The sequence below is a fragment of the Jaculus jaculus genome, chromosome 8 (assembly GCF_020740685.1).
Source record: "Jaculus jaculus isolate mJacJac1 chromosome 8, mJacJac1.mat.Y.cur, whole genome shotgun sequence".
NCBI lineage: Eukaryota > Metazoa > Chordata > Mammalia > Rodentia > Dipodidae > Jaculus > Jaculus jaculus.
Window position 1 is genome coordinate 94180181 of NC_059109.1, and position 21926 is coordinate 94202106.

At 39.2% G+C, this 21926-nt stretch overlaps 1 protein-coding gene across 2 annotated transcripts in view; it reads left to right on the forward strand.

Moving 5' to 3' along the window:
- Positions 1-239: 239 nt before the first annotated feature.
- Sptlc3 (serine palmitoyltransferase long chain base subunit 3) overlaps positions 240-21926 on the forward strand; it is a 125654-nt gene continuing 103967 nt past the window's right edge. For both annotated transcript variants that reach the window (XM_004661452.3, XM_045157132.1), the window contains exon 1: positions 240-563. In XM_004661452.3, coding sequence (XP_004661509.3) covers positions 447-563 — 117 coding nt within the window. In that variant the 5' untranslated portion in view covers positions 240-446. The remainder of the gene's footprint in view (positions 564-21926) is intronic.

Sequence of the window (21926 nt, forward strand, 5' to 3'; positions counted from 1 at the left end):
ATGTAATTGCATGCTGGAGGAAGAGGATACATGAAAGAGGTAAACATGTAACTGGCCAAACAATACAGTAAAGACTGAGTGTGCTGTGTATGTGTGTATGTCTTTAAAAGACTCCACCTCCCAGCCCGCCTCCTTACAGTGTGCCACTGGATTTTTTTTCTGACCCCAAGGTTCCTCAGCCTACTAGCATGACAAATTCCCTCTGTAGCTTTAGAAGCAGGTATGTTGCCATGGAATCCACACTGTGACTGGAGTTGAGTAGAAAGGTGAGCATTAATGATCTGGTGAGAAGATAGGCTGAGACTCTTCTGGACAAGCCTGACTGGCAGGATTCCTTTAAAAGCTCAGCCCTGAAGTGCTTTATCCCCATCTCCTCAGCTACTGGAAAACTAAAGCTCAAGGAGACTTCTGAAGCAGAACCTGCTAAACTCCTACACTTTCCACAAATGGCTAATCCTGGAGGTGGTGCTGTTCTCAATGGAACTGTTCACAGTAATAAGAAACAGAGCAACAACTCACAAAGCAAAAACTATGTGAAGAATGGAATTCTGAAAGAAGCCCAGGTAAGAAGCTACCTCTTCCATCTAATGTGAATGCCACCAACTTTTTTAGTCCTTCTTGTGAAGCTGTGTAAAGGCAGACCTATTTCAAATTTCCTCTCGTGAAGTGTGTGTGTGTGTGTGTGTGTGTGTGTGTGTGTGTGTGTGTCTGTGTGTCTGTGTTCTTTTTACTCTGGATTTTAGCTAATGTCTTTGTATGCATGGCTACTCTAAAGTTTATATGTAAATAAAGGAGTGACTTTCTTCTCATACAAGAAGGACACATACAGACTCTCACTGCCTTGAGTGCTTTGAAATATAGAATTACTTCATTTTCTCTCACATTATGGCCAGGTGGGTGCAGAGAGAGATTGTGAAGCTCTCCCAAGACCTGCTGCTATGTTCCTGATGCTTCAGAAGAGAAAGGGGAGATGATAGGAAGTTTTGTTGAGATTATGTGGGAGATGACATTTTCTCTCGTGCCCACAAAAATGCCACTCTCATTGAAAAGTAAGTTCCTTTTGTTGTTCAATGAGTGGTGTCTTCACCCACAATTTGATTTGAATCCAAAGTCCCTCTTTGAGATTTGACATCACAGACATTCCTTTCCAAAAATAAATACTTCAGAAAGTGAAGTTTAATGTGACACACAGAAATTCAAGTAGCATCTTTAAAACAACCTTGTCAGGTTTTTTTTTTCTTTCATATTTTCCCGTTATTTTGGTTGCAGAATGTTTGAAGGGGTAGGCTGGGGAAGAAGAATTCTAAATATCCCCTAAGTATTCCAAAGCATGCACAGCATGGGTATGCGAGGGTCCTCAATGGAGGCATCAGTCCACTTTGCACACAGCAACAGCAGCCGAGTGTGCTAGCCCACCTTTGGGAGCACACATGAGCAGCCAGAAAGACTCATTGTTGGGAACTGAGAAACTCTTCAAGGAACCCAACGCAATCCTCCACTTACTCAGACATCCCAGGGAGCCAGCACCCACACAGGGGCAAGGCTATATTGTGCCAAACACTCGGGACAAATGAGCCTGGCTGAAGCCTGCTTCCACTTAGTGACATAAATGTATTGGTTTAGTTGGGACATAGAAGTGGCATTTGAAAGCCTGGCTTGTGTGTGAAAATGAATAGTCCCTAATATGTATTCCTCTCTTGACAAAAAGCATGAGATAGGGTGTATGTACTAGAAACCTTAGGTATAAACTCTTGCAGCTAACTTATCTGAAACCTGGAGCAGAATGAAGAGAAAGTGCTCAACCCCTGCCATAGCATGAGGGAAATCACAGCATTTGCCTACCATCTATTCATCCTTCAGTATCCACACAGATTGCTGCTCAACATGCCTCTTGCCCCTGAAATACCTGTTCTACTAGATGCTGCTTACCTTCTGGATCATTCTGATTCTCAGGGCTTTCATTTGAATGTGGATACCTTCAAAACTTGTTTTACCTTTCTTTACTTTATCTTGGTTTTATAAATTGTTTCTAACTTTTGAGATTAGAAACTGAGATAGACAAAATCCTGAGTCTACCTTCAAGACCATTGAGCCTTCCCTAGGAGCCATAAAAATATTAGGACTGCTGTTGTCTTTTCTGATGATCCATCCAGAGCCTGCTGACTAAGATGTATTTAGGTGGTTCTAAATTGAAATTGGCTTACACTGAAAGACTTAGTTATGGGCTTAATTTTCTTTTCCCAAAAATAAATCCTGCTGAGATCATAGCAGAATGAAGTAAACAAGGGCCTACTTTTCTCCCTCCCTGGTGTGTAAATGAAGCTGTCTTTACTATCATGCTCTCAGGCACAAGTTTTACCCTATGAGCCTTTTATAATCTAGGTCTTGACCAAAAATATTGCCTGTTTATAAAAGCAATCCACCAAAGTTTACCGGTACCTGAGGCCAGTGGTTTTCCAAACGCATTCAACCATGTCTAAGGTCCTATGGCATAGCATGCATAGCCTACCAGCTTCTACAAAGATCCTCTTGTCCTTTCTTTTCCTGCTTATTTGCAACCACACAGAAAAAAGTTGTTTATTTTATATATTGGGGGAACTTGTAAGATTCTGTTAACAAAACAAACAAAATGAAAATCCCTGGTAGGAAATTACCTGGGAATCTCCTTCCTTGTCTTCCCACATAGCCTAATTTGAACACTTTGACTCCAGTGTACATGCTTCCTATCCCAACCTCAAGGCTGGCAGGGAGCCAAAAAATTTCCATTCCTGAAATCATCTAGAGATTCTTTGTGGAGCTTAATAATATTACCTTAGCTTTTTTCCCCTTTAGCCCTCATATGCCCTGAGAATGTACTGAGTCAGGTTTTCATTATTACTTAAATCCATTTCTTTGTTAACTTCTACAATGTTCTGTCTTTTTGTTTGCTAGACCACGGTTTCCCAAGAGGATTTATCCTCTCTCCTCATGAGCATCTTTACAGGAAAGGCAGAGGGCTATTCATATCCTTCATCTGTAAAGATGACATTTCTAATGATCCATATTGACTCCATCCATGGGCAAGCTATATTTTTAAATTTTTATTTTATTATATTTTGTTTTTGTTTTTGTTTTTTTTAACTTAGGGTCTTGCTCTAGCTCAGGCTGACCTGTAATTCACTATGTAGTCTCAGGGTGGCCTCTAACTCACAGAAATCCTCCTACCTCTGCCTCACAAGTGCTGGGATCAAAGGCATTCACCAGCACTCCTGGTGCAAGCTGTAACTTTTGTTAAAAAAATCATCTCTCTGCTTCCTTTTGCTTCCATGACTGTCAGTCTGGATAAAGATGGGCAATAACATTCAAGCCATAGCTGGAATGATTCATGATTTTGAAATATTTTCCTTTACATGAATTAGTCCATTATTCTTAATTTCACCCATCCATAAGTCTCATCATATAGACACATTGCAAACAAGTTCTTTGTTGTGGAGTGACAAGGAGGGCCTTCTCTATAATTTACAATCAGATAATTTCCATCTGAGGTTAGCTCCTCATCCCTTGTTTTCTGAGCACTCATCAAAATCCTCATGACACTCTGTGTATATATAGCATTTTGGTCCTCCAAAGTCTTCTAACCTACTGCAGATCACCTAGTTCCAACTCTGTTTCTACATCTACATGTACACCTATCAGAATGAACCCCCTTCTTGAGTTCTGTTTGAAAATAACTGTAAGAAAATGACAAACAATTTCCAGAAAAGAGAAGCTTTATGTTGATCATAGTCTAGATGCCCAAGTGTATTATGCCAGCCTCAGCTCCTATGAAGACTGATGTGGCAGCATAATGATGAAAGTACATGGAAGAAGAAGGGGTCACATCATCAAAAAGGAAGCCAGAGAAAGACTGAGGTCCCAAAATCCTTTTTGAGGTCATGTCCTCAACTGTACTAAGGCTCCAATTCTCACGGAGTCCTATTTGTCAAAATTTGACACCTCTGGGCTGGAGAGATGGCTTAGCGGTTAAGTGCTCACCTGTGAAGCCTACGGACCCCGGTTCGAGGCTCGGTTCCCCAGGTCCCACGTTAGCCAGATGCACAAGAGGGCACACGCGTCTGGAGTTCGTTTGCAGTGGCTGGAAGCCCTGGCGTGCCCATTCTCTCTCTCTCTCCCTTATCTGGCTTTCTCTCTGTGTCTGTCGCTCTCAAATAAATAAATAAAATAAAATGAACAAAACAAAAAATTTGACACCTCTGATCCCTTGATGATCAGTCCTCTGACACATAAACTCTATGGGGTCAAACTCAAACCACACATAAACCACATCACTGGGTGTAGCAGTTTTGTTTGTATTATTGGCAGAAAATACCAAACCAAGAGCAGCTTGTGGGAACAAAGGGTTTATTTTGGCTTTCAAAGTCAAGAAAAAGCTCCATGAAGGCAGCAGAAAACTATAACATGAGAAAAGGGTGGACATCATCTCCTGGCCAACATCAGGTGAACAACAGCAGCAGGAGAGTGTGCCAAACACTGTCAAGGGAAAGCTGGCTAAAATACCCATAAGCCCATCTCCAACAATACACCTTCAAAAGCCTCCAATTCCCAAATTGCCACCAGCTGGGGTCTAGCATTCAGAACACATAACTATATGACACCTGAATCAAACCACCATACTGTGTATATAAGATACTTAGTGGTGTTGGTTGTTGTCCAGAGTATTTTATATCTTCTTCACATGGGCATCTTTTCTATGTGGTCTCATTATTCTGCAGTGGTCCAAGCTTCTTTATAAACTATTTGTCAAAGTCAGTTATAGTGAAGCTTACTTGCATAGCAAAGGGAAATAGATTATGTTTGTTAATCAAGCTGCATTGTCATAATGCAAAGGGTATTACCAAGGGATTGCTGTCATTTTTCAAAAAGGTCTAACACAATTTAAATATATAGACTATACTCGAGATGCACATGACTATAAGCTAATCACTGCAGAAGAATAGATGCTAGTAAGCAATGTAACCAAAGCCTTCCACTGAACTTGGCAAAGAGGAAAGGGATGCATCAAGTTTGCATATCACTGCATTAAAGCAAGATAAATAAACAGAAAACACAAGAAACTGAAAATTTTAACTCTACAGAAAAATTTTAAAGTTATGTTATAAAAGGCATCATAAATGACAATGAAAGTCAGGTGTGATGGTACACACCTTTAATCCCAGCACTTGGGAGGCACAGGTAGGTGGAGCGCCGTGAGTTCGAGGCCACCCTAAGATTACATAGTGAATTCCAGGTCAGCCTTGGCTAGAGTGAGACCCTACCTCAAAAAACTAAAAAAATTAAAATAAAGTCAACGAATAAAAATCAATTACAAAAAGTAACTTGACTCCATGATGAGCTCTTAGGAACCTCTGGATCTCTGCTTTGCTAAGTGTTGAGTATCCTCAGACCTCAGCATCTGTCTCCTTCACCTTTTTTTTTTAACTCTCAAAATTATGAATGGCTGCTAGGTATTATCTTCTCTTCATTAAAATAGGACTAGAGATCCTTATTTTATGAACTGTTGTATTTTAGTTATATAAGATACCAATAGCATACAAGAAAAGAAAGGGCCTATGCTTTCATTGTAAGTCAGCACACTATCCAAGAACACCCTGCTGCAGTCCCTAGTACAGATCACTCTGTGGTAAAAAGTGTGAGTTAACCAAGAAAAAGATACTTAGAATGACCTCAGACATGCATGAGCTCTTTTGAAGTACCAACAATTCTGTGTTTTATGTTCATCATCTCGCTTCATTCCTCTGAGTTATTTGACTTGTTTCAGCAGTGAGGAAACAGGAAGCTTCTACATCTTAACCAATGTCACCAGCTTATAAGTATCAATGAAGACTTGGAGATTAGGCTTGCCAAATCCTAGATCAAAAGGATTTGTTCCTGGTTCACACTGCCTCTCTAAACACAGGACAGTATTGGGAGTGAGATTCATTGCAACCTTCACATAGAAGCCCACCAAATCCAACAGTAAAGGCAGCGCTGATGTGAATTACAAGTTTGTAGGCTGTTTTGCTTGCTAGCTTTTTTGTTCTTAATAAAAATTTGAGTTTATCTTCATAAATAATACCAAAATCATATATAAAATAGACACATTGTGACAGTGAGCTTCTCAGTTCCCATGATCCACTTTGAACAATTAATTCTGAGTTATAGAACAGATGCATTGTGACCCCAAGTTATGTGAACTCAGACTTGGTCCCAAAGGGAGCCCTAGAAATCAATTCCCTGTCACTCACAACACCTGTCATTTTGGAAGGCTTTCTGGAGGACACATAGCCTCCCAGAATACACCATTCATTGAGGACAACACTTCTAAAAATATTTTTTTTGGACTGGAGAGATGGCTTAGCAGTTAAGGTTCTTGCCTGCAAAGTCTAAGGATCCAGGTTTGACTCCCCAAAATGCACATAAGCTAGATGTGCAAGATGATGCATACACAAAAGGTGGCTCTGGACTGGAGAGATGGCTTAGCAGTTAGAGTGCTTCCCTCAAAGCCAAAGACCCCAGCCAAACGACCCAGGTTCAATTCCCCAGTACCCACATTAGCCAGATGCACAAGGGGGCACACACAACTGGAGTTCATTTGCAGTAGCTAGAAGCCCTCACATACCCATTCTCTCTCTTTCTTTCTCTCTCTCTCTCTCTCTCTCTCTCTCTCTCTCTCTCTCTCACACACACACACACACACACACACACACACACACACTCATGCATACATAAATAAAACTATTTTATTTATTTGAGAGAGAAAAGGACAGATGAGAGAGAATGGGCCTCTAGTTACTGCAAAAGAACTCCAGATGCATGCACTACCTTGTGCACTTGGCTTTATGTAGGTACTGGGGAATTGAATTGGTGTCCTTTTGCTTTGCCAGCAAGCACCTTAAACAGTAAGCAATCTCTCCAGCACATACAATACTTTTTGATATCTTAGACAGGTGCCATGATAAATGAGAGATAAGTGCAATTTCTTGGTGACATTTCTCATTGACAAGTAGAAGCTAATGCTACCCCTGCCCCCTTGAATTGGGTTTCACCTAATGGCTTACTTAGAATGTGACTAAGGGGCTCTGGGACTTCTGAGATTCAGTTTCAAGAAGCCTTGAAGTTTTGCCCAGTCTTCTTAGAACAACCACTTTTGGGATTCAGACAGTATTCTTGGCGGGAATCCAAGTAGACAAGGAGAAGCCCAAGTGGAAAGTAAACAAATTTCTAATGTTGTGTTGCCAGCCTCAATGCCTCATCAATGCACTGTGTGTGAGAAAGTTTGCTTCCACCTAGATCCCTCAAGTCCCAGGGTCTGTAGACTCATTTTGATGCTGTGTGGAGCTGCATTGCATATAGCTGAACTCTTATCAAATTATAGGCTTTGTTCATTCTGTGCAAAGATGATTACTAACATGGTAGTAGTTTATGAAGCAGCAGTAGAAACTGGGCATGTGGATATTGTCGTTCTTTAAAATGCACAGAATAAGGCTGGAAAAATTGCTTGGCAATTAAGGTATTTGCCTACAAAACCAAGGGACCCAGATTCAGTTCCCCAGTACCCACGTAAGCCAGATGCACTAGGACCCACATGCATCTGGAGTTCATTTGCAGTGGCTAAAGGTCCTGGCAAGCCCATTCTCTCTGTTTATCTGCCTCTCTCTGTCTCATTCTCTCTCTCAAATACATACATACATACATACATAAATAAAACCAAAAAAATTAAAAATGCATAGAATATTCATCTTGCAATCTCCTTTAGTAACCATATTCAGGACTTACAGGTATATTAGGAGTAAAGTTTGATTTCAACTTTTGGCAGAAATGCTTTTCCTTAAGCTGAAAAGGTTTGTTTTAGTCTGTTTTGTGTGATTTTTTGGGGGGGGAGCCATATGCACTCTATGCTTAACTCTTAACTTGGAGATGTATCCAAATACATCAACTGAAATATCAATAATGTGAAAGCACAGCCATTCGAATATTGCCACTTATGAAGTTATTCAGCCTTACAAGGTCTATGATTAACTGCATTGTCTAAAAGAAAGAGCTGGTTTAAAAGGATGTACATGTCCAAGTGTTTCATTAATTTAAAAAAAAACATAATTTGAAGTATGCCTAATGCCTGACTCTAATGAATTTATTTGTTAAAGTTTTCTTTAAGAAACTTTTCTCTTTGAAAGTATTCTTAGATTGATACCAACTTATTATGTGCAGGTTGGAAGAACTCTTACAATTAATTCCATGTACTAAAGTTCTTTATCTTGCCTGGATTTCAAATATTAGATACAAGAGTATTCACCAAAATGCCAAAAACTTGGCAATATGTATTAGCCAAACCTGATCACCCAGATTTTTTAAGGAATAGCATGAAAATTCTGGTTGAGGGTGTGTATGTGTAAAGCCTGTCCCCCATTACTGTTCTCTCTTAAAACTGGAATTCACTATGTATGCTCAGGGTGGCCTCAAACTCATGGCAATTGTCCTACCTCTGCCTCCCAAGTGCTGGGAAAAAAGGCATGCACCACCATTCCTGGCTTCTCCCATAGATTACTGAAGGAACCCCATCTCTCCTCTGTGTTCATTTATCTACTAGTACATAACATAACAAACCAGCCCAAAATGTAGTGACAAAGAAAACAACCACCATTTTATTATGCTCATGGATTCTGCTGGTCAACGATCCAGAGCAGGCACCATAGAGACCGTGCTTTCCTGTCCCATGATGTATAGGTTCTCAGTTGGGATGGCTCAACTGGCAGGACTGAAGAAGTTGGGCCAGAAAGATCTACTTCTGTGTTGAGCTGCTCAATTCTAGGTCTGACACTGAGCTATGATAGCTGAAGGATGGACATCCCAGGACTCCAGACTGGAATGGAGTATTTGTACACATGCCTGGCAGATGCATAGTAAAGGAGCCATTCTACCTGTCAATGGGAAACACATCAAAGAATTCATGGTCATGGCTTAGAATCATCTTGATCAACAAGACTATTCACAACACAATAGGCAGAGACCCTGTTGAAGTGAAATCTAATCCAAAGGTGTTACTCCTGCAACCAAAGCCTTCCATAGCTCTTGTTTCATTTAGAGTAGAAATGAAAATTGTTTACAGTGACCTCTGGGCCTCATGACTTTCCTGTCTCTGATTTGTCTCCTGATGCTTTTCCCTGCTCTTATTCTGCTCCAGCTTCTCACTGTTCTGCAATGTGGCTTCTTTGCATTCTCCCACCTGTGGCATTGTGCTGCCTTTTCCTGATCCTGGAGCACATTTGTCCTAGATACCCATGTGGCTTGCTCTTCTGTTCCTTCAAGTTTTTCCTGAGATTTCACTTTCTAGGATCTTAGCCTCACAATTCCTTCTGAAATTGCAAGACAGAAAATAAATTGCAAACTTCTTTCCTTCCTTCCCTTTTGCCTTGGTTTAGCATTTAACACCTCGTGCCTGCACACATACACTTATACATATAAACAATACATGGTCCACACACATTCATCTATTTTGTATCTACTGACTCCATCTCCAGATTGTGAGCTCTAGGTGAGCAGGGATTTCTCTGCTGTTCACTGATACATCAATACTGAGATCATAGTCTCCACATAGTAAGTGTTCTATCATAGTTGGGAAGTGCATAACAACTACACATTTATTCTAGTATGTTGTTTGAAATCTTATTTCATTCTATTTTACTTGTTATTTAAATTTCCATTTAATGTCTTAGTCTTCAAAGCCTTTGAAAATCCCTACTGTGAGATGCACAGGCTTCAGGCTTCATAGAAGCTGTCAAAGTCAAGTCACAAGTTTTCTAGCCTTGTTGGAGATCATGGTAAATAGCAGCTACCCTCTTCAACCTAGCATGATGGCACACACCTGTAATCCCCAAATTTACAAGGTAGAGATGGGATCTGGAGCTCAAGGCCAGCCTGAACTAGAGTGAAACTATGTCTCAAGAAAGACAAGAAAGAAAGAAAGAAAGAAAGAAAGAAAGAAAGAAAGAAAGAAAGAAAGAAAGAAAGAAAGAAAGAAGGAAGGAAGGAAGGAAGGAAGGAAGGAAGGAAGGAAGGAAGGAAGGAAGGAAGGGAAGGAAGAAAGAAAGAAAGAGGAAAGAAAAGAAGAAAAGGAAGGAGGGAAGAAGGGAAGGAAGAAGGAAGGAAGGAAGGAAGGAAGGAAGGAAGGAAGGAAGGAAGGGAGGGAGGGAGGGAGGGAGGGAGGGAGGGAGGGAGGGAGGGAGGGAGGGAGGAAGGAAGGAAGGAAGGAAGGAAGGAAGGAAGGAAGGAAGGAAGGAAGGAAGGAAAGAAGGAAGGAAGGGAGGAAGGGAGGGAAAAGAAAAGAAAAGGAGGGAGGGGAGGAGGGAGAAAGGAAGGGAGGGAGGGAGGAAGGAAGGGGAAAGAAAAGAAAAGGAGGGAGGGGAGGAGGGAGAAAGGAAGGGAAGGAGGGAAGAAGAAAACCTGCTGTCTCTTAGTCATTTTGTGTAGCAAGGGACTAGACACTTTAGTATGGATTTCCAAATAGTCCATGTGATATACTCCAAGCTGGAGGCAGGAAATATGCTTTAAGGTAGTAAAACCTGGGCTGGAAAGATTGCTTAGTGGTTAAGGCACTTGCCTACAAACCTAAGAACCCAGATTCAATTCTTCAGTACCCGTGTAAGCCAGATGCATAAGGTGGCACATGCATCTATAGAGTACATTTGCAGTGGCTAGAGGCCCTGGCAGGCCCATTTTCAGTCTCTCTCTCTCTCTCTCTCTCTCTCTCTCTCACACACACACACACACACACACACACACACATCTCTCTCTAATAAATAAATAAAAATTAAAAAGAAAATAGAACTTTTTGAGCAAAATAAAAATGGAAATTAAGTACTCTTTGTTTTTGCCAATAATTTTTTACTACCTCATAACACAAAATGAAATATGCCTGGTTTATAAGAAACACAAAATCAGACACAAAATCCTGTCATCGGAAGCTAATAAAGGTTTACATTCCTTAGAATTTGACATCTAAGAAAAGTCAGTACAATCTGTTTTCCCATCAGTTACTCCCTTGATGAGATAATCCTCTAAAATTTGATCTGACAAACTTTTATATTGACCTAAAGTTAAGGACTTTATACATTTTTATATTCAGTCTTCAACTCACCATATAAGATTAAAATGTTACTATTTACCTTTTGCAGATTATAAAGTGAGCTACACGAAAGTTGTTTGCCTAAACATCTACATAGTAATACAGGCTGGTCCTTGAGTCTGTTTTTTGTTTGTTTGTTTGTTTGTTTTTTGTTTTTTGTTTTTTTTTTTTTTGGCTTTTCAAGATAGGATCTCACTCTGGCCCTGGCTGACCTGGAATTTACTATGTAGTCTCAGGGTAGCCTCGAACTCATGGTAGTCCTCCTTTCTCTGCATCCCAAATGCTGAGATTAAAGGCATGTGCCACCACACCCAGCTGAGTCTGTTTTTATTACTAGACAAAATGTGTTTTCTTCTTATATTGTATTATAAATGTTTGCAAACATACAGAAAATATAAAATTTTATAAGAAATACTAAGATATCTATCACTTGCTTTGCTACATACCTCATGATATTATATCAGAAATATTAATAAGGATTGAGGTTAATGATGACAACACACATAAGGATTGTTATAGATTGACCTGTTTGAAATACTATTAATCTTCAGAATAGGCTTTCATATCTCACACATAAGAAATCAAGGTTTGAAAAGATCAGATAATCACCCACACAGCTGACAAGTAGTAGAACTGGTATCTTCTGATTCATTACATCACATAATAATCTATTACCACACCCTGAGTGAATCACCACATAGGAGTTAGGAACAGTGTTTCCCATTCATGCTTTTGGGACAGAATTCTATTTCATCTAATATACTTATGACCATTGGCAAGAGGCTTAATTTCTCTTTAATTACCATTTTCCTCATTTGAACACTGAGGAAAATGGCTTATCCTACAGGGATCTTAGAAGAAATAAATAATGCTTGCAAAACCAAAAACATTTCCAGGCATGGAAGGAGGAGGGAAATACCATATAATTAACATTGATACTTGTGTAAATCAAGTCCCAATCTCATCCTTTCTTTGGTGAAATAGTATCAGATTATGACAATCAGATACCAACAAGTGTTCAATAAAAACAAACAGAATGCTAAAGCACACTGACAAGAAGAGGTGAAGGTTCTGAGTAAAAGCAGTGTAGCGAATCAAGATGGCATCAATAGATTTGGTTGATGTCATGCACAATTTCATTCTTGGCTGGTACCAGTTCCATAGACACAGTTTTGCTACCAGCACTCAGCTTTTTTGACCTTTTTTTCTGAAGACTTTCTGGGCATGTGGAGCCTTTTATATCCCACAGATCAGTACGGCAGAAGTGCCAGATAAGCCTTATGGCCCTGCCCTCCACCTTTGACTAAAAGAAGCTAGGGGATAAATATGCCAGGTGCCTCAACCCTCAGGTTGGAAAACTCAAAGATGTGTCTCCTATGGTTTCCAGGGGAAGTGAGCCCCACCTGCCCATATCACTTACTGGGCTCCTTCCGCACTACACTTTTTCCTGTGCCTCCTGGAATCCTCATCCAAGCAAACTCTCATTTGAAACCCTTACACACACAGAGTCTGTTTCACAGAGTCTGTTTCTGGGAACCCCAAATTAAAACAATTTATTAAGAAACATAGCTAACTTTTACCCATTTAACACACAGCATCAGCTATACTGATCCTTATCTTTTTTTAATTTTTAATTTATTTATTTGAGAGCGACAGACACAGAGAGAAAGACAGAGGGAGAGAGAGAGAATGGGCGCGCCAGGGCCTCCAGCCTCTGCAAACGAACTCCAAACGCGTGCGCCGCCTTGTGCATCTGGCTATCGTGGGACCTGGGGAACCGAGCCTCGAACCAGGGTCCTTAGGCTTCACAGGCAAGCGCTTAACCACTAAGCCACCTCTCCAGCCCCTGATCCTTATCTTTATGCATCACTCTCTCACATTCAAGATCTTATGGGATCTTCAGTGGTCCAGTAAGTAGATAGAATGAGTGAAGCAGATAGAATGAGTGCTAGTGACCTGTGTTAGGGATGGAGAATCTAGAGCTGACAATAATCATGACACCATAGCTACTTGAGTAATGGGGAGAGAGTGGGATTCAATCTTATACATGCTGACTCTAAGATAAAGTTTGTTTCAAATGACTTGCTGTAGTAGATACTTGGCAGGCCCTTATTGTGTACAAATCCAATGGCACTGTATAAGAACAGAGAAAATGAAATGGGTATATGACTCTGTGATTAAAGGTTCCTGCTTGCAGAGCATGCTAGCATAGGGATCTACATAAAGCCATATGCACGAGATGATGTATTTGTCTGGAGTTTGTTTGCAGCAGCAGGAGGCTCTGGTACTTCCAAACTCATTCTCTCTCTCTCCTTCTCTCTCCCTCCATCTCTCCCTTTTTCTCATTCCTCATAAATAAAAACAAGTTAAAAAATAACAGAGAACATACAAACTCAGAACTTTTGTCCTTCAGTAACTTAACTCAGCATTCACATGTTCATGCATGCATGCACTACACACACAAACATGATTTTCATTATTATACTCACTAAAAAACCCACAGTTTTAATGTTTTAAAAAAATTTATATAATTTTTAAACCGGGCATGGTGATGCATATCTTTAATCCCAGCAACTTGGGAGACAGAGGTAGGAGAGTCACCATGCGTTTGAGGCCACCCTGAGACTACATAGTTAATTCCAGGTCAACGTGGGCTAGAGCATGCCCCTATCTTGAAAAAAAAAAATTCTGTATGATGGTAAAAGTCATGAAGAATAATGTTTGATTTCTACCTTCGATTTTTGTAGCACAGCAGCAATGAGATTTTACATGGTAGACCAGATAGCCAGAATTCCTATACATCTCTCTTAAATCCATTTATCTTTATCTCCAGAACTTTATTAATAGACTACGGTAATACATTTTTTGATGAGACTAATTGGATTTGCTCCCATTATGAAAGCTTGGAAGGATGATGCCTATCAGTTCTGCCCAGTGGAACCCAGACTTGAGGATATCACAGAAGTATATAAACAAAACAATAAAGTAAACCCCAGTGTGCCAACTTCTTTATTGTGCCACATTTCAAAAAGTGATAGTAACCCATTATCTACTGCCTGTGCCATCCATACAAACAGATCAGAAACAGCATTGACCTCAAAAGATGGAAATGGGGCTAGGAGATGACTCAGTGTTTAGAGCACTTACTTATAAAGCCTGACAGCTTGGGTTCAATTCCCCAGTGTCCACATAAAGCCAGATGCATAAAGTAACAAATGCACCTGGAGTTCATTTGCAGTGACAAGAAGGGTTTGGTGTACCTGTCTCTCCCTCTCTCTCTCTCTTTTTCTCTCTTTCTCTTCTCTCTCTCTCTCTTTCTCTGCTCTCAAATAAATAAGTTAATAAATAAAAGTATTAATAAAAAAGACAGGGATGGCATAATGTCTGATTAAAGATAGTTCCTGAAAAGATATGTATATGCACATATGTATATACATATGTATGTACATATAGATGCATGCATAATATATGTATACAAACATGTATGCATGTATCATTTTCTAATTTTACCATATAACAGTGAAAATTTTAGAAAATGTCTTCCTACAATGGAATTGCAGACCAACATTTAGAAAATATTAAAATAACTGAAAAAGGATATAAAAGTAAGAGCATACTTGGTCTCCCCACTGGTTTTACATTTTGCCCAACTCCAGTCTAAGCCTATTAACAGTTAGCCTTGTTTTATTTCAAACTGAGTGCTTTTGATTTGTTCCTAATCAGAAGCTAAACTTCACACATGGAACAGAACCTCAAGACACTCCATTTTTACTACTGATGATATTGTGGGTTTTATTTTTAAATATGAAGCAATTAACAGTCAAACAGATGCAACCCCTTGCATAATGTCTCACAGTGACCAACACAGAAGAAAAGTTTCTGCCTATTGGCAGTTTCATGTTCTTATATGTACCACACCCATTGGCATCACTGAATAACAAATTACATAGGAGCCTGGCAACTAACACTTTTTGTCAGCCAATGGCTGATTGATGGCAAAGGGGAAAATCCCATCAGTGATGGATATTAGGCATGGGAGTTGATGACCAGTGGCCCTGGATTTTTCTCTAAAGCGTTGTGCTTCTATTGGTTAAGTTTTGATAAGACAACTGAGCCAGGCAGCTCTAGAGTCCAGAGGGACTATCATATTCAGCAGCACATATGATGACCTGATAATTATTCAGTGGCTGAAATAAACAAATTATAAACTTTGTATAGAAGCAAAATGGTATATAGAAACTTATGGGAACATGTTTTGTTTACCATGGAGAAAAAAAAATTAGCCAGGGAGTCTGGATAGAGTCAACTTCACATTATCACTTAAGAACACATTCTATATTCAAAAGTTGAGCCAAGTTTTATGCAACAGCAGACAATGAAGAGGGAGAGATGCAATGGAGTAGGTGTCTGCAGCAAAGATACAACTCCTACTAAACACTCCAGGATAAACAGTTATTGAATCCTTTGCAAGTTTCTTTCTAGCTCAGAATTTCTTCCTCAGCTAAATAATGGCCCCTGTTTAGCCTCACTCCTAGGGAATGGAAGTTTGAGGTGGGACCCAAGCACTAGGCCATACGTGCTAGAAGAAATGGGATAATTTGTACTCCGAGTGAAATCATTGTTACAACTGGAATTCAGTCCACTGACCTCTACCAATGACTCCCAGAACCTTCCTAGACCCCTACTCTCTTTATAATTGACCTGTAAACCATTGAGTGCGAAGCACTATGGAGCTACAGTACACACCACATTGTGATGGTAAAAATATGTCCCTGAGGTTGGCTCATGCTCATTCCTCTTTTCTCTAAGAGGTTATATTATTTTTTGATTTTTGTCAAAATTTCAGAATTTTAGAACAAATTGAGCAAGTTTGTTACATTGAGTTTTCTTCCATCATGAATATGGAACTTAAAAAATGAAAAACTCATGTAGCTAGAGAGATTCCTCAATGATTAAAGGTACTTTCTTGTAAAGCCTATTGACTGGATTCAATTCTCAATCACCCGTATAAAACTGAATGCAAAGTGGCACACACTTCTTGCATTTGTTTTCAGTGGTAAGAGGCCTCGGTAGCCCCACACACACACACACACACACAAATTAATTAATTAATTGTAAAAGCATTATCACCCATGAATTATTGTGAATTACTGAACATGGATGCTCCATGATTACTGTTCCTCCATACCATGCACCATGAGCACTTTTGCAAGTGTATATCTCGTCAGGCCGTTGCTGTCTTAAACTCATCATTAGCTCCTCTTTAACAGGTCATAATTTGGTTTATTTTCCCTATGTAGTCATTCCAGCTTACTCATTCTCATATCCATTCAACCATCAAATGTTTGTTGGACACCTGTGATATACCAGACACTGCCCTAGGCACTGGGACACTTGCAACATACAACGTGGAGGGCTCCTTCCCTGCAACCAACAGCAGCTATACCTACCTCTCACTGTCCTGCGGGCAGAACTGCACCCACATACACACAGTTTTGCAGTTCCCAAGCTGTTTCTTCTTCTGGGTAGATGAAATCTATTCATCAGATCTCACTTTAAGAACTGTTTTGTTGAGGGGAAGGCCTTCTTTCCTCTTGAAGCGGGGCAGATCCCCATCTTGTCTATGCCATAGCGTCCTTCCTCACTTACTCACCATTACTCTCTTTGTAAAGTTGCTTCTGCATCTGAATATCCCTCTAGAAAAGGAGTTGGCAAGTTTTGTTCTGTAAAAGGGCCAGGTAGTCAATATTTTCAGTTTTACAAGCCAACAGTCTGTCACAAGTATTCAACTCTGCCATTGTAGTATAAACGCAGCCAAAGACAATAACAAATACGCCTGTGTCACAGTACAATTCTAGTTGTAAAATCAGGCAAGAGCTGGCCTGTGAGCCACCACTTGCCAACAGCTAAACAACAGAATTTCCTATGGAAATTTCCTACTGGAAATGTCCTGTGCATATTCTCCCCTGATATTCAACTATAAATCACAGGTGCTGACTAAACACCTGAGATGTGACTAGTACAACTGAGGACCTAGATCTCTGAATTTACATAATTTTAATGAATTAAGTTTAAATGTCACTAACTATATGTGGCCACTAATTGTTGTATCTGAAAGCACAAGTCCAGAGTATGAGGTCAGGGGCTGTGCTCCTATCACTTCTGTATTACCTGGATCACAGCAGCAGACACACAGTCAGTATTTAGAACACATGTGTGACTAAATTAATGGAGGAACGAATAAGTGAACAAACATACACTTAGAATGAAAAATCATTTCTGTTTTTCCACTGATAATGTGCTTTACTGGATGCTGGCATGGGATAATTCCAACTCTCCAGTCTTAAAAGGTGATGATTTGTGTGTGTGTTTTATCTCCTCACCATACAGGAGCTTCATGAGGACGGGGGTTCTAAGAAAGCATCTGAATAATCCTCCCCATGCCTGACACAGATACATGTACATAGCAGAGCTTTGTCAGCTACCAGTAGCCACCTGAGGAGGTAGAAAACAAGTTCAATGGCTACTGAAGTAAGCTTTAGTCTGTCTCGTGCCTCAAAAGTCTTATTTTATGTGTCATGCCGGCTTCAACCCTGGTATGTGGAGTTGAGCTTCATCAGAGACTTGGATTTTCATGCTTTATAACCTTGGCCAAGTTGCTTAAAGTCCTGTATGTCTCTTAATAGATGAAAATAATTGTAATTTATTTAAAATATCCACCATTTCTGTTAAGGATATAACATTATTAATAGGGTAATGTTCATAAAAAGCCTTTGAATACCATATAGATTAGCATTGTTTGTATAAAACATAAAATATTAATTAAAAAGCACTGTTTTCACATGACACATAATTGATCAAGAAATTGATAGTCAATCCCAGATTATTGAATCACTGGTATATTGGTTTCTTTGGTTTATCAGAATAACTTAATAAAAGCCCTTTGATCCTCCAATAAGCAAGACCTAAAAAATGTGCCACCATTGCACAGTGGTGAAGAACAGCCACTTAGTTCCAAATGTAATGACTGGCCAATGTCTAATGTACCTTAGAACCTCCACATAACTGCCATCTGGTTAGAAATCCAGGTAACAAATCTTTCTTCCTCCTCTGGTCATGAAAAAAAAAAAATATATCAAAAAAGGCACAAGTATCTTTCATCAGTACTCAAAGGAGGATGTCTGGATGACATTGTTCCATTCCAGGGATCCAGGTAGCTCATCTCCACTGGGTACAATGTGGGGTCCTGCCAGGGCTCCATGCAAGAACCTGACCCCTCATTTCTATCCATGAATCGATATTCATGCTGGTCTCCCTGTTCTGAAAGTTCTTCCCTCCTCTCCTGTCCTCTCAAGTTTCCCGGTCATTCATGCATTTATTCTCTTGGTAGATATTCAGTGAGTACACTGTAAGGACCCCATTTAGTGCCTCAATAAAATCCTGAATTTATTGTTCTGGCTGCACTGTGTTGAAGCTTACGGCTCTCTTCTTGGGTTACTGCTTGTTAGTCAACTTACCAAGGTGATGAGGAGAAAGCTAAAATGCCAAAAACAAAACAAACAACAACAAAAACAAACAAACAAGCAAACAAAAAAAAACCCTTAAACTCCCAAGCACTGAACAGGGTCATCAATAGAAAGAAACACAGTTCAGAAGAGCTGTATTATGTGTATTGCATGTTCAGAATATTTCTGCAGGAGCTGTGGAAAATGTGGTCTACTGAGAAACTATAAAGGAAAGTAGATGTGATGAATAGTCACTCATTGCAACATTCACAATAATGTGAAGATACTTAAAAGTCCTTCATGAGAGAGATCAATAGCTGTTATGCTTGCCAAATATTTTATTTTTGTACTTTTATTAATTAACAGAAATTTTGTAATACATGATTTGTCATTTTGATATGCTCTCCTTTTATTTTTTTATTTATTTTTAAAATTTTTATTTATTTATTTTTTATTTTGGTTTCTTGAAGTAGGGTCTCACTCTAGCTCATTCTGACCTGGAATTCACTATGTAGTCTCAGGGTGGCCTCAAGCTCATGGCAATCTTCTTACCTCTGCCTCCCAAGTGCTGGGATTGAAAGTGCGCACCACCACACCCCGCTTATTTTCTCCTTTTTTGTGTGGTTCTTGAGATTAAAACTGGAGCAATAAAAAAAAAAAAATGGGAGTGGTTTAGGTGTCTGCCTGCAAAGCCAACTGACCCAGGTTCAACTCCCCAGGACTCATGTTATCCAGATGCACAAGGGGCCTTATGCATCTGGAGTTCATTTGCAGTGGCTGGAGGCCCTAGCATGGCCATTCATTCTTTCTCTCTCTCTGTCAAATAATGAATAAATAGAAATAAAATTTTAAAAACTGAGGCCAAATGCATGTTAGGTATTTTCAAATATTTTCCAAATAGTACTGAAATGTACTATTGTTAGTGTAAGTGTATCTGTGCAGCAAAAACATTTTGGATATGAAGCCAGAACTGGCATCTATATGTGGAATGGAGATCAAGGAGAGATGGCCAGAAGCACAGTTAAAGAAACACGATGAGTTCAAAACTAAATAAAGGGGCTGAAGAGATGGTTTAGTGGTTAAGGAACTTGCCTGCGAACCTTAAGGACCAAGGTTCAATTCCCTAGTACCCATCTAAGCCAAATGCAGAAGGTGGAGTATATGTCTGGAGTTCATTTGCAGAGGCTATAAACCCTGATGTACCATTCTCCCTCTCTCTCTCCCTCTCTCTCTCTCTCTCTCTCTCTCTCTCTCTCTCTCTCTCTCTCTTTTTCTCAGATCAATACATATATATGTTAAAATATATTTAAAAACTGAATAAATAACAGAAAGTTACAGTATGAGAAAAAGTTAGGAAGGGATTAAAACCAGGATATAGTGTGAAAGTAATTGGAAACTGAATAAGCAGTGAATGGAATGTGGAAAATCAGAGATCAGGCAGGGTATTACCCACTGTAATGGCTGACCAGCTCAGTTTATGTTGAAAACTACTGCTTCCCAAAGAAAACTTTAGGTGTAACATAGGTAAGTTTTCAAGAAAGGCAGAAAATGCATGTGATATATCCTCTGGATTTCCCAAAGCTAAATTGTTTTTACTTCAACATTTTCATATCATTTAATAAGGTGATTCAATTAGCAAATACCAAGAACTAGGCCATGTGCAGACAATGGAGTTACAGCAATAAACAGGAAGGATGCCTCCCTGGCTCTTACAGCATTGCTTTAATACCCTGCAAATCCTGAACAGGAAGCAGATGTTGCACAGTATTCCAAGTACTGTTTATGTTGTTGGTCATTTCTAGGGAGTACTTTGGAAATTCTGCAATAAGCACTATAGCAGCAATAGGTTAGAGATAGAGATCTCCAACAACCTGCAGAGTTGAGGAATAAAGGTCGAATCCTCCCAGATGATGAGTACATAGTTCCAGGAGAAAAATGATGCATTTCTCCCCTGACTCTTTAATTTCTACCTTGAGGATCTTTCTCTCTACTCATCTTGACTTGTACTTATCTCTGTGGTTCATCATTCAAGCTTTTGGTCAATTGTCCCCGGGACCATGAAATATCTTCTCCCTCCTAGTGTTGGGTCATCATTCTTCCCATTCCCATAGCAGTATATGATACCAAATGTTATCTTATTTTCTGGAAGAGCATTACCTAACACAGGCACAAATTGAGGCTTGTTTTAGGTTGAAATACAAAGAAAATAATCATAGTAAAACATGCCCTGAAGATTATAGGCTAGAGTTTTGGTGCTTCATAAATAGAAGTTGTATTCAGTGTTGTCTTACATATTATCATATGAACTCAATCTCTTCTCCACTTGCCCTACTAGGCTTTGTTTAGATTTTTGTCATATGTGACAGTTTCATATTCTAAGTCTGCCAAAAAAATTGAGCAGATTAGTGACTAATAATATGGGGAATCTTAAGAATCTGAAATAAAATTATCATGAGGGTGTCCGTCCATGTGGATGTTTTAACATGACTATTTGGTTGTAAAATTATGTGTCATAATTTAAGCAGAAACAACTCTCATGAGAATCAATAGTTTCTGAACATTTATATCTATAAAACACATGGTATAATATTATTGTAAAAAATACTATCATTCCTTAGTATCCATGATATATTGCTTCTGCAATGACCAATCAGGTATCAAATCCTATTATCACAAGTCCCTTTTAAAATATTCCATATAACCTATGCACATCACCTAATATATTTAACATCATCTCTCAATTAGCTAGAATACCTAATCCAATGTAAAAGTTATGTAAATAGGTGTTATACTATATTGTTTGGAGAATAAAGACAAAAATAATTCTGTATGTTAGGGGCAATTGCAATATTTGGACATTTCTAATTTAAGGTTAGTTAAATTCGTAGATGTAGGACATGGGCTGTGTATAAGGAGAGATAATTGTTCTCCTAATATCTCCAAACAACTTAAGGATATGAAGTTGCTTAACTGAGTCAGCAATTTAAATTATACTTGATGCCCTGCTAAGTAAGGTAGAACTGTTTGTTGCCATCATTCTTCCAGCATTCTCCTATAAGCAGCTTTTCATTGGACTTTATCTTTTTATCCAGCTTTACATTTTGTCAGACTGATTAGATCAGTTGCATTTTCTTTTACTGTTGTGACTAGGGTCATTGGATTTATTTCTGCCATTTTAGTTTTTCTTTCAGTCTCATTTCCTATTCCTTCCTGTACTGTCACTTGAGTGCTTTCGTTTTAAGTAAGTAAATTTTCAAGGCTGATATTTCAATCATTTTTAT